At 32.7% G+C, this 14,711-nt stretch overlaps 1 protein-coding gene across 1 annotated transcript in view; it reads left to right on the top strand.

Moving 5' to 3' along the window:
- Positions 1-1,787: 1,787 nt before the first annotated feature.
- LOC106457773 (cerebellar degeneration-related protein 2-like) overlaps positions 1,788-14,711 on the top strand; it is an 80,538-nt gene continuing 67,614 nt past the window's right edge. Inside the window, exon 1 of the mRNA XM_022383818.1 lies at positions 1,788-2,487. Coding sequence (XP_022239526.1) covers positions 2,397-2,487 — 91 coding nt within the window. The 5' untranslated portion in view covers positions 1,788-2,396. The remainder of the gene's footprint in view (positions 2,488-14,711) is intronic.

A 14,711-nucleotide genomic window follows, 5' to 3' on the forward strand; every position in this document is an offset into this window, starting at 1 on the left:
CCCAATACAAAAAGTACTACAACGGCCCTGATATATGTATTTTGACAAGTGTAAAGATATCAAGGTATCTATGTATAAGTACTAATTAAGCCTTGTGTGCAGTTGTCCTTATATTAGTAAGAGCATCGACTTATTGGAAATGGTTCTTTCTTGAAAAGAGAAGTGTTGCAGTATTCAGGTACATTGAAGTTAAGCAGAAAACCAAACATTTTTGTAAATTGCAGAATCGGGACTGCTAAGTGAACAATACATTGAACCCAGACATCAGAGGACAACATGTAAACAAACGTAGCTCTAAACACAAAATTCTTTATTAACAAACATAGCATTAGGCTATCAAAACTGGCTGGGCATCTCCTTGTGTATCTTCTGACTGTAGTGGATGAAGGCGAGAGAGCAAGAGCTAAAATAAATGGAAAAGAGCAAAATCAAGCGAGGATTTAAAGACAGAAGTCTGAAAATTGTTTTGAATTTCACGCAAAGCTTCACGAGAGCTACCTGCGCTAGCCGTCTCTACTTTAGCTGTGATAGACTAGAGGGAAGGCAGCTAGTCATCACCACCCACCGACAACTCTTGGGCTACTCTTTTATCAACGAATAGTGGGATTGACCGTCATACTATAACGACCCCATAGCAGAAAGGGCAAGCATGTTTGGTAGAACGGGGATTCGAACCAGCGAACCTGGCCATGCCAGGCCAGTCAGAAAATATCCAACCTATATATCCTTGAGGAAAAAAGAATATTTGGTATCACACATACTTCAATCAATGACTTACAGAAGGTTGAGTACACTATACTTAAATGATTTTAAAGTTGCAAGTCACATGATAACTACAAACTAAAAAAAAGTTGCATGTTTCAGAACAACATTTTTGAATTGTTTGACATCTTGTAGATTATGTAATGCCAACAAAAACTGAACGCTTTGGGGAAGGATATATAACAGCCCTTTCCAATGCAAAATATTCTTACACTCACATCATAAAGATGTGATATCTGGCATTTAGAGTTTCCAAATGATGTATATCCTTTGTATTTCAAGGTACTGGAAAAACAAAGGAATATTGATCAACTTGGGAAACTTGCAAAAATCCAGAAAGAGAGCTGCTATAAGTCGTATCTCAGCTGTGGTAAGCAAAGTTTGGCGTTTTGTAACAAGTAAGAATCCACTAATACAAAGGTAAGTGGCAAAAGCTACTCACCTTAGGCAACAGTAATCAAGAATCAAGGTATCTCAGTCTGTAAAACCAAAAAGTAATGTTTACACCTAGTGCTGTTTCTTACGAAGGCATGCCGGTCAAATCACCAGACGCAGTGGCAGTGCCTACGGATTTCTGCGTGATTGGGTTGTTGAAATGGGTATTGGGAAACCCTCATTTTCATAAAGTAGATGGATTATGGAAAGCCCAAAGAGAATAGTGGCATACTTTGGAAATGAATGACTTATGACAAAATCTTTTGCAATGGACATTACGCAGCAGGGCTATCTGTCAAGATGCGCGGTCGTAAGGTAGAGAAAGACTGGAAGTGGCGTTACGGACTGTTAAGACATGGTGGAACTCCAGAATAATTTTGATATAAATGTACCAAACACCTCTACAGTTCTTTTTTTTTCCAAGTGTATGCGAGAAGATAAATTAAACCTCACCAAAGATTAACTTTTTTTTTCGCATAAATTAATAAGGTAATCGATCAGAAAACAAAACAAAACATTTTTATAAAATATTAACCGTTACGGTTATAATATGTACACATAGCAGATGGCGCTATGGTATCCCATTGTTATGGATGCCAACATGTCAAAGTTGTGCATTAAAAGTTTGACCCTATTAACGTGAAATAAGCGAAATGGAATTTAAAAAGTATTCTGTGTTGTGATAAATATATATATCTATATTCATTGACATCGTGTTGCTAAAACAATAATCAGAGTATTAATTAGTTATAGGTTTCCAAACTATCTACTTGTCGCGTTAATTGTAATTTACTGTGTACTGTACTACAAAATGTCTAAAGTACTTGTACTGTTGTAGCAGTAGTAGGGAGTCTTGCAAGTTGCAACTTCGTAGTTGTACTATTTAGGGTTAACTGCCACCAGTTAAGACAAGTATTGTTTTATTAATTAGTTTTGTACTGTATTCATTAAAATCATTCATTCGTTGGGTAGTTTTTGTTTTAATTAAGCCCCTTTTATTTTTTTCCATTTAAGAAATATATTTGCATCTCTGGGCTATGGATTTTTACTATTTTGTTCGAGAGAGTTGAATATTACAATAGAATGAAAAGAATATAATTCTTCAAAATTTGTAACTTTTTTACATTCTTCATCACATAAATTATATTAACTCTCAGAATCTGGGCAGAAGTTTTACAAAAACAAAAACTTGAATAAGAATGAAGAGTGAAAGTGATTCAGAGTCTGATGTTGCATATTCAACTAATACTAATAGGAGAGAACATCATGAAAATGATTTGTATGAAAGTGGTAAGTCTGGATCAATCTTTTTATTTTCTCTATTAAATTGATAAAATTGCTGTATGTATTTAGGAAGCTCTGTTAATTAAAGCATTGTATATACCAAATTAAAGGTGGCTTTTTCTTGCATATAATTATAACTGTTCTACTTCTTAATTATAGTTTTATTCAATAGGCCTACGTTAAAGTCCGTATGCATTATACTTAGCTTAGATTAATGCACAGTTTTGGAATTTACCTTATTTTGAGAATTGTAAAGTAACTTAAATGTTGAAGAAAGATGAAATGGGTAGCCACTACTTAGTTCAGAGTGACACTTGTAGAGCACTAATGTATAAAAGTAGCTCAGATAGAAAGGACAATTTTTAAAAACTTCCATCTCTAGGTCAGTATGAAATGTTGCCCTTTCTACATGAGCTAATTTCGTACATTAGTCCTCCAAGACTTTCTCTGCAAGTATCACTTTGAGTTTGAATTAGGCAGTTCATTATTCATCATGAATATTTTGTGTAAAGGAACACTTAAATTTAGTATATGTAGTTATTATTATTTATCCCTTATTCTGTTGCTTTAAAGAAAATAAAACCAAGTTTTTAATCCTGTTAGCAAAGCTAATATATTTTAATAGCTCTTCTCATCACCACTATTCATAGTATCCTAAATGAAGTGTCACAAAATTCTTATTTAATATATGGGGCTATAATACTAAATTTCTGTAAATATATGTAGATCCTCATCACTCTTTGCATCAGTGTATTTTTCTTACCAGAAGTTAGTTTTTTCAAACTGTTATACATGTACTATAATTGCATCACTTAAGTTTTTTAATACTTAACGTCATTTTCCACATTCTTGTCTTGTGTAGTCTTAGACTGTGTGTCTTCCAAGTTCTATATTAAATTTTCCCCACAGAGTAACTACATCTGTAGTACGATGGAATGAGGTTACCAAATCATTATTTCAATTACCTGTATACAACAATACAAAGATACCCCATTACTAATTTTTTTTATCAGAAAAATGATCATTTTTTCTGCTTTCTACAACCTTCTCAATTGTATATCCAATTTCCGAGTTTTTAATTATTTTTTTGAAAGTTACCTTATCAAGATTCAAATGAAAGTCATGATATGTATTAGAAAAAAAGGGGGGGATGGTGATAAATCATTTGATCCTTCAAAGTTACTTCTCATCCAATAATAAAATGTAACTTATGCTCAGCCAAAACAAAAAAAAAAAAAACTTAGATAAAGTAAGTCCCTTTGTGAAACTTTGTCAAATGTTGTGTATTAAATGCTCTATTTCAAAGTGCATTTCAAATTATTTCTGACAATAAGTTCTAACACTTTGTCTGGAAATATGATTCATATGCCTGTATGTCTGATTTCAGTAAAAATTGATTATTCATATTCTCATTTCTGTAGGATGTAAATGCTCTTGTACTTCCACATCTACAATCATTTCTAAGACCAAACCCTAAAATAATACATTCTAAAATAGGATATTTCACTTGCACAACCTTCAGCGTAATGAAGAAAACAAACATAAACCAGTTCATTTCTTGATGTCAAAGTGTCTTATAACAGTAAGCCAAGCCTATACAGTACATGTATATGTATTCTGATTAGTATCAACAACATAATTTCCTAAACATCTAGAAAATTGTATTATATATGTTTTTTTTCTTTCAGAACCTAAACCTAAACAAGTCATGCCAAATTTTTCCTAACCTCAGTGATATGAATTCTCATACATTTTCAGCCCATTTCATACAACATTACCTCTTTCTCCATATTTATTTCTACACTTTCATGATTCTTGAAACTTTATAAAATGACATATTTATGATTTTCACAAAACCAAGATTTGGTAATGTCAGTGAGACTTAATACACTGACTTTTTCCAAAGTCTCTAGGTTTAGCAACTTGTTCCAATGATTTCTAGCATTATTATATGTGCATATAGTAAAGAACTAGTTTTCAATTTTCTTATTAGTATAATGATGTATGGACAACAAGGAATCCTTTCCTTTTTGGTCCATCATGGCTTGTACTTGTTACATGCAATGAATAATTACTTGGCTGCAGTATTTTTAACTAAGTTGTGGTCTAACTATTCTCATTTCTCGGTATTCATTCCGAGTATGCTATGCAGCTAAAATGGAGATTGCAAAACCAGCATGGCACTGGCAAATAAAACAATCATTTTAATCACAATTACAGTAACCTTCTGTTCTAAAGATCTTGGAAATGACTGAAATGTATCATGGGTGTGTTGATACATGTTATTAAGAACCTGTGAATCTTCCTTCTGAAGTGTGTGTACCAGCAATTTATTTCTAGTCTATTCTGAGTTTTAGTGTCAAAACTACAACACTAACGAACAATTTACTGCTTGGTAGCATTATTTTAAAGCCCTCATTTCTAAAATAAGAAGACCAAAACCTTACATAGTATTCCAAGTGAGGCTTAACTAGTATATTGCTGTGCAAAAAATTAGAAACTCGTTATATTTGGTTTTATGCCCTTCCACTATGTGATAAGTAAATATCCAAAAATATGCTCCATTTGACTATTGCACCTACAAAATACCATATGGTTTTTGTGTTCTTCAGTCTTCATTAAGATGGTGATCAGTAAGGATGTGTCTGATTTTGAAATATACATTATTGTTGAGGACAAATTAATTAGAGCCTTGATAGAAAAAGCAATGGAATTTACTGGAAAGTCAAAGGTGCCTGTTTCATGATTCTATGTGGAGAGATAGAAATCTGTAAGAGGGGAAATTGTGGACAGAACTGCCCTGATAGAGAGAGAGAGGGAGCATTTTGTAATGGTTGTGATGATCAGTAGCCATTTAGTGGTAAACAAATTGAGATTAGCAGAATCGTCCATTTAAAAAAAGAATTATTGAAGGAGCAAAGTTGCAAGAAATGAACTTTGGAAACAATTGACCTGTTCTCAAACTACTAAGTTAGTTTCATTTGCCAATAGAAAGGTGCACCTACAGTAGTACAAAGACCATTGGAATAGGACTTTGACCAATGAAAATTGTTATGTGGTCAGACAAATCTCAATATAAGAGTTATTCTCTTCAGCTGGGAGAGAAAGTTTGGTCACAGTTCCATGAATCTTTAGAACCTTCTTGTGTTGTTTGCACTCTGCAAACTGCTGGAGATGTAATAATGATATAAGATGCATTTTTACAGCATGGTTTGAGACCCTTAGTTTCTGATAATGATCACTTTTCATTCTGCAGATATTTGAGCACCCTAGATGATCAAAAGCACTCTTTTATGCCCCATTTTTATTCTCAAGGTAATGAATTCTTTCAAGACAATAATGCCACCACCCATCTTGCTGGTATTGTTTGTGACTGGGTTGAGCTCCATTCTCATCCCTACTGACCACAATCCATAGATCTCAACCTAGTTGAGAGTTTGTGAGATGTATTGAAACATGCATTCAGAACATGTCCATTACATTCAGATATCTTTCCCCTACAGTTTAACCTGTTCCATTCATCTAATCACTATCAGTCGGTTCAGACATGTCCGTGATAACCTATCATTTAGTTCTTCTACCTTACTTAAAAGTTATTGCCCACACCTAGTACATGAAATAACCTTCAAAGGATTTTCATCATGGGCTAACCTTGCCAGATTTTAAGCAGGTAACTAGGTTATTTTGTTTCATATTTTTGTCTCTAATGGATTTTTTGAACCTATGTGTTTTCCTAAAATAATGAGTAATAGGCTAATATGACACTATGAAGTTATGTGTACCTGTAAACTAGTTTCTTTTTAGTTTTTGTTGGATGTTTATGAATTATATTTAGGTGGATTGGTATTGGGTTTTGTTTGTAAGTAGAAGTGACTTTGAAAAGCCAAATGGCTTTCTGTCATTAATATACTTATCTCCAAGTTCTGATGAAGTAATTTTACTTGTGTACAAATAAAATGGCAGATTTGTATGAACCTTCAAATATAAATTTTAAGGATAGAATTTAATATGTATCATTTCTTTGAAAATTTTTTAACATGTTTTTAGGGCATGCAATTTTATGAAAATATGCAGTTGACTTGTTCAGTTAGTATAATAGTGTAGCAGGTACATGTATGTTTACTGGTTCAAACAGTATAAAGATAGTATGTTATGTTAATCATTCTTAGATTTAAAAAAATAATGGTGAAGGAGGTATGAATTTAATTTTTTTCAGACTTTCAATTCTCTAATTCAACTGTCTGAAGCAAAAATCAGGGGGTGTCAGTGATACCTCTCTTTGTGTTGGGGAGTTCAAAATTTATTTTCATTTATGCTTAGTTTGGGGATTCATTACAAAAGGCTTGGGATGAGTTGGTAGAGTGATGCTTATACAACTCTTATTCTGGCATTATATGCATTAAAATGCTTCTGTACATGAAAGTCATACTTAATTCCCATTCAGAGCATACTTAGATCAAAAATAAAAACCAACCCAGTAATATCACTAATTAGATGTACTGTTCTCAGGTATAAAGATCAGAATACATTGCTTCATCAGTTGTGCACCTTCATTGCTAATGATATTTTCAGCCATAATTTTATCATTTCAGTAGTTAACTCAGGTTACTGAGAAGCTGTTCATGTACTTCCATAATTAGTTCTAGTAATTAAACCATATCAATCATAGTTAGTCTCTTTCTTTTTCTTTTGATAACAGAATAAAGTAATGAGGTAGCTGTTTTATATTAGCTTGGTTTCTACAAGTTAGAATTCATTAGGTAATTTTTATTTGCATTCTTTCTAGAAAGTCACTCACCTACTTTTCATACATAAAAATATCCACAACATAATAAAACCTAACTAGCCATTTTCAGTACAAATTGAACTGTTAGTAAACTTTTTTTTTTTGCACTATATACACACAAGTTAATTCTAACAAAATATTTTTTGATTTGTTTTTTAAATTTAATTTCAGAAGACATTTAAGAGTTTGGATGTGTTCATTTGATACCAATATTATTTTTTACACACCAATCTTTCAAATCGACCAAAATATCTTTCATTGATGTTGTTCAGATCTTGTTGGATTTAAAGACACTGTTTCTTCATTTCCAGGTTTTATTATGGTGAAGTAGGGCCTAACAGGCTGATCACACATGTATGTTAAAGACATATTATTTAATTTTAATAAATGGTAATTACTTGTCCAGAAGTCACAGATTTTGCAAGCTTAGTTATTAATAGTAAATGTAGCTCCTGGAAATATACATCATTAAGTTTAGTACATCCCTCCCCCCCAAAAAAACAAATTTTCTCTCTTTCTAAGATTTATAAATGAATTATAAATAGTTGACTCGTCAAGTTATTGGATACAGTAACATGAGTGCATGTGCGCCAAGTCATTGTAACTTCTGTATTGTTAGCCAGGCACAGCTAAAAAGTCAATGTAATAAAATATAATAAATGTATACTGTTATGAGGTTTAATTTATTTAGTCTAAACATTTATGTTTTCATGTTATAATTTGTAGTCATTCTAGAATGAAAAAGGCATAATTTATATTTATTTCCTAATTGTTTATGGTGGTTATGAGATCAGTCAAATCGACTGAATCCATACAGAGATTCATTAGAGAAAATAACAGATAAAATATAAAGTTTTTTCTTAAGAAACGTTTGATAACTATCTGGACATTATAAAGATTTTGCATGTGAAATTTAAAAATTTTATGATTAATAAAAATATTTTTAATCTTAAAATGAAAATTACTTTGCATTTTGGAAAGGCAACATGTGAAAGTAAAAAAGCATGAGATAAACATTACTTAACAAACTTTAAGACTTAACTAAAAAAAACCCTGATATTTTGCATATGAAAGCTTTGTAATGTGTTCTGATAATCTGCCAAATTTCTTTAACATACACTTATTAATCTAAGAGTTATAGCATGAAAATTATAACAACCACAAAATGGTTATGAGGTCAGTCCCAGTCACCAAATACACTGTTTTATTTGTTAATCAGAAAGTGTGGTATACACTATTTATTTATTGTAGAATAACAACATAGACATTTTATTAAAGCCAACTCATAGTAAGCAGTTAATATTTTGCAAGTAAAGTAGGAATACATTTGTATTTTATAAATGTTGAAACTGTGCATATTATTATAATAACTTGATCAACTGCAAATGCTAGACATCTAAACACAATACATGTTAGGAGTATCCTAAATTCTTAGCCAGATTCATTCCATCTGTAAACACCAGTACTCTGTACAAGGATCACACTTCACTACCCAGCTGTGAAAGCTTAACAAGCTTGTAACACATGTGCATACAAGCAGTATATGTATGTGAATGGTGTACAAGCTATAATGAAGTATGACATCTTGACTTAGAGAAGTGTACTGATACATTACTTGTAGGGTATATTTTTACTTTCAGAGAAAACAGGTTATGGCTATGCATATGTAGAAACATGCTGTGCATTCATAGTATAAAAGTATTCTAGAATTTTTTTGAAAGTTGTTCAGATCAACAAATGAAAAAATTGCTTATGTCAAACAGTGATATGTTTGATACTGTTCTTGCAGTAAAGTGTCATTTTTTCAGTATTACTGGTATCCTGGTAGGACAGCAGTAAGATTATGGACTTATAACACTAAAAATGGAGTTTGATTCCCTGCAGTGGATAGTGGATAGCCTAATGTGGCTATGCTCAAATACAAACAGTATTATGGTCTTACAGTGAGATGAACAGAAATATTTAAATGATAAGAAATGCTGCAATTTTGTATTTATTAATTTGTTCACCAACAGTAAAACTCCTACAAAACTTGAAGTGATTGGAATATAAGTTATATTAGTAGTAATGCCTAACATGAAAAAGAAGGAAAAACGTATAACAGATAAACATAATTTTTGTATGGTAACTTTATTGGTGACTTAGCTTTTGGCCAAAACTTTTCAGTATTAGTACTATCTATTAAAAACTAAACGAAAAAAAACAACAACAACTTGTGAACCAGGGAGGTTCAGGTTCATGGTGACCTCTTCCTCCTTTCCGAACTGTGATTAACTACCGGTGAATGCTGGTGTTGATACAAAATGAGGGTCAGAGTAAACCGCACTTGCTCTCCGACAACTTTCAGGGCAATGTCCATGTAGGTATCTACAGTTACATTCTGTGTTTTACACTATATCTCTAGTCAGTTCCATAATGCACACAACACATTTCATTAGTTAGAGGCTAATCGAATGCATTTTTACATAAAATACCCTTTTAAATGTATTGTTCTTAGGTTCTAACTAGTATAGGGTTTTAAAGTTACTTATACTTGGCCGTATTACATCTTTATTTCTAAAGTAAATGTTTACAGGTGAGAGGTACTTAGGTATACTTCCATCATGTATGTGGTAACGATCAAGTTCACAGAGTAAGTCATTCTTTTGCCAATGTTTTGCAAAGTAATTTATAGTATTATGCAAGAGTCTATCGGCTATTGTTTCTATATTTGCATATCTGTGCATGAATTTTAATGAGGTACTGCGGGGGACTTTATATGCTGTGGTGATAAGTGAGTTTTGTATAGATTGTATCTTATTTATATGTTTCGGTGCTATGTTTATCCATGCAGGGCTGGCGTATTCTATTATGGGACGTATATATGTTTTGTATATTTTCATAATGTTGTCAGGTGATGTTCCTTGGTTTTTGCCTGTTAGACTTCTTGCATAATTTGTGCGTTTCCAGATTTTTTTAAATATATTATTTGTATGTTTTACCCACGTCAGTTTTGGGTCTAAGATTAATCCGAAAAATTTTGCTGAGGTTGTGGTCTGGAGAAGTGTTCCATTCATGTATAGTTTAGGTGGGTGTTTTTGTGTTTTATTAATCTTGTAAAAGTTAGTAATTGGTTTTTGGGACGTTTATTTTTATTCGATATTTTTGACAGTATTCTTCTATATTATTTAATAATGGTTGTAAATTTGTTGGTGCTATGGATGGGGTGGGGGGAACTTTTCCAGACCGCAACATCGTCCGCGAATTGTGACGCGATACCTTGATTTGGGTCTTTTAGAGGTATATTACTCACATACATAATGAATATAATAAGGCTAACTACCCCTCCTTGGGGTACACCTGCCTCTGGGGCGAATGCCTCAGATTAGGTTGGTAGCCTACTGCTTTATCTCTCTGGTTAGCAATTCAAAATTAACAACGGCTATACCTTAGGCACATGCGCACATGTGGCGGTCATGTTGAAAATTTCAATTCCTTAAAATTGCTCAAACCAGTATTTTTTGTAGCATACTTTGTAATATATATCAAGACAGGAGGTATAACATATTCATTTTAAAATGTTTGTTTAATAATAAAATTCAGTAGGGTTAAAAAAATTAGAAATACAGCTACTTTTATTATAGTTTTTTTAGAAAACGATTTAATAAAGTCAAATGTGGAAGTTCTAACAGGTTTTGAAGACGACATAAAAACGAATGTACTTTGTGACTCTTTCGTTACTATCTTGAAATACTCCATTATATAATAGAACAATTAAACGTTACTTTGTAAAGTTAGATGGCGAAAGCTTCTTCCAAATTTAACATGAGACAATATGAATGTTGTTGTTGTCGTAAACGTCGAGAGAAAGTTTCTTTCAGATTATCAATGGTTCATTGCCTTAAGAATCAAAAAAGATAATACATGTATTACACATTTTGCAGCATGCATTTCCGTATACAAGATATTTTCTATCAGAATCTAGGTTTGTGCAGTCGTCAACAGATTTTTGTTGGTATGTCATCGCCTGTGATAAGTATTTGATCCTTTAACCTTTGTAAGTCAGACCGACTTATACAGATTGGATTTGTGTGAAACTTGTTTTACTGTATAATAAAACATGCTATTCAGAGCGATAATATTGTCCGGACAACTGGGGAAAATGAATAGCTTATTGCATTTAAAACATGCTTTACTATATACAGAAGAAGTGTTTTTTGTATCTTTTTAAACACATGCCCAGGAAAAATATACTTATTTTATTTGAAAACGATGTGTCGAATGAACCCCACGGCTTTTTTTGTGGTAAGAGAGGTTTTAACGTCGTGCGGACTACTATTTTACAATCTTATGAATTTTAAATACTCAATTGTTTTGTATATGTAATTTTGTTTATATAATTTAATTAGTTTATCAATCCTAATAAATTATTGAGAGTATTATTTTACCTCTATCTGTGGTCGGTATAAAACAAAGGGTCCGGCATGGCCTGGTAGGTGGTTAGGGCGCTTGACTCGCAATCTGAAGGTCGCGGGTTCGAATCCCCGTCCCACCAAACATGCTCACCCTTTCAGCCGTGGAGAGTTATAATGTAACGGTAAATTCCACTATTCGTTGGTAAAAGAGTAGCCCAAGAGTTTGCGGTTGGTGGTGATGAATAGCTGTCTTCCCTCTAGTCTTACACTGCCAAATTAGGTACGGCTAGCGCAGATAGCCCTCGTGTAGCTTTGCGCAAAATTCAAAACAAACAAACATAAAACAAAGTTTACGTAGGTTTAGAAGTATGGAAGATAAAAATGTGTTATGAAGTGGAAAGAAATAGTGTGAAGGCCTTCGCTGAAAAAAAAAAAACCTAGGAAAAATTTAAAAACTCATTCATCGTGCAAGGTAGAAACAAATATAGTTTTATCAGTATATTTGTTTCATGGTTTCGAGTTAATCCACGTACACAATAAACCTTGAACTCTATGCTATGACAAATGCTTCTTTATTTTTACATAATTCTAAAGTTTTACTTTGATGTCTCAGGAGGAAAAGGTTTATCGGGAGGCAAGTGCTCCTTTTGTAACTGTGAAAGCCCTTAATAAGATATTGATAATTACTGCCTTTGTTTCTTAGCTGTAACTTCTGTAAAAAGTATTACATTCATTATAAAGTACGGAGTAACACAATTAAGTACAACGTATACGACCGTTTATGTATGAAACTGAAATTTCACTCACGTGACAGATGATATATGTGTTTGTTTTTTCTCCTAGTATTAATGTTAAAAGAGTTTTGGGTTGATATTACCTGTTTTATTATATAACTACTAACGTAGTTTAATCATTCGAGAGGTCCTATCTGAATGCATGCATTCGGTGTGCTTTATAAAGTACAGATTTCTTTCTACATCAGTTGTAAAATAAATATGTGCACAAGGTGGAATACATCAAATTATATGCCCATTTTGATATGTTTTCAAAGAAATTTCTTATTACTGTTATACCTCAAATGAACGAAGCGGGTACGGGCGTGGATTAGTGGTAAGCGTATTGGGCTGCGGATTGATTCTTACAGGTTTCCCCGGTTGGTCAGTTAAAATCTTGGGGTTCGATTCCCGGCGGTGAACAGAGCACATATAACCCACTATTTAACTTCGCTCTAAAAAGAAAAAGAAAGTGTCCAGGGTTTGAGCCATGATGTCATTGGACTTTCTGATATTCAGTTCTGATATTCTCAAATGCACAAGATGCCAATCCAATTGAAAAGTTCCAATCTAAGGTAAATGAAGCAACTGTATTTATTTATATCATTAGTTTTATTATAGTCTTCTATGTCTCATAAGATTGATTTAAATGTTTAGGACTACGCTTGGTTCAAGGTGTATTTATTTATATTATTAGTTTTTTATATTCTTCCATGATTCATAAGATTGATTTCAATGTTTAGGACTACGCTTAGTTCAAGGTGTATTTATTTATATCATTAGTTTTATTATAGTCTTCTATGTCTCATAAGATTGATTTCAATGTTTAGGACTACGCTTGGTTCAAGGTGTATTTATTTATATTATTAGTTTTGTTATATTCTTCCATGATTCATAAGATTGATTTCAATGTTTAGGACTACGCTTGGTTCAAGGTGTATTTATTTATATTATTAGTTTTGTTATAGTCTTCTATGTTTCATAAGATTGATTTCAATATTTAGGACTACGCATGGTGTTCTTGATCGGCATAGTAAAGGTAAGCAGCTTGGTTGGTGATTTTTTTTTTAAATCAAGCCCCAAAGTAAACAAATTATTATCTGCGTCTTGTCCTCTCCGTAGGGAATCGAGCCCCAGATTTTAGCATTGTAAGTCTAGAAAGTTATCACTTACCCACCGGAGGACAGTGGTTTAGTGTGTGATTAATGACTATCGATTTCCAGGAACAAATAATTACAATAAACAGTTGCAACACAGATTTATGAAAATGGTTGAAAGAGAAAAACAAGTAAAACAAACTAATGTAATCTTCAAGTAAAAAAAGAAAAAGACAATCGTCTGCGTATTGTGTTCACCATAGAAAAATTAAACTATTTATAATATACACAAGTTTTGAATGTATACAATTTGACTTGGGTAGTATTTCATAACACTATACGTTTAAATCTGCTGCCACATCTAGAAAAAAATGTATTTTAGTAAAACGTTATTTTTTCACACAAAATTAAATTACTTTTACAAAATTAACATTGTACGAAGGACCACAGACATGTATGTATTATTAATGAGGAAATATTTAATAGTAGGTATAGAATAAAGCGTTTTTGTTGTTGTTGTTCAACTTATTAGTGTAGGAAACAGTATAGATATGGATATAAATAACGTAATTAGAGTTCTTGCTATAAATACACTCGAGTCGAATAGGTGTTGGATGTTGCGTGGAATATTTCATAAAGACCTGGCTTGGTTCTATGGTAAAGCTCTGGCTTTCGGAACGTTATAAGAGTAACAGTCCATCCTTTATCGTGGATGGTGTGTGTAGTAGGATCCTAATGACCAGCTGCCTTTATCCTGGTTAGTAGTTCAACATTAGGGACGGTGGCAGATAGCCTCAGTAACTTTGCCTTAAATATTGTGTACATTACACATTCTGTATGTATATGAGCATCTTGAATTGTTAGAAAGACTGAAAGAAAACTTGCATAGCATTCTTTGGTTATTCGCTATTTATTATTGGTTTAGGAAGTGTTTTTTTATTCACCGTTTCATTCTTTCTTTCTTAATCACATATTAACAGTGGCATTTCGCCGCAGATGCAAGCTCTAGCCCCACGGGCTGCATGCTTAACTTTCATATGTTTGATTCACACCAAGTGAAGTATACATTACAGTTCTATACGAATAGAACTGGTAAGGGAAGATCAGCATGTAGTACGGCTGGAGGTATACAATACTGTTCTATACGAATAGCACTGTAGTACGGCTGGAGGTATACATT

The sequence above is a fragment of the Limulus polyphemus genome, unplaced genomic scaffold (assembly GCF_000517525.1).
Source record: "Limulus polyphemus unplaced genomic scaffold, Limulus_polyphemus-2.1.2 Scaffold372, whole genome shotgun sequence".
Taxonomy (NCBI): domain Eukaryota; kingdom Metazoa; phylum Arthropoda; class Merostomata; order Xiphosura; family Limulidae; genus Limulus; species Limulus polyphemus.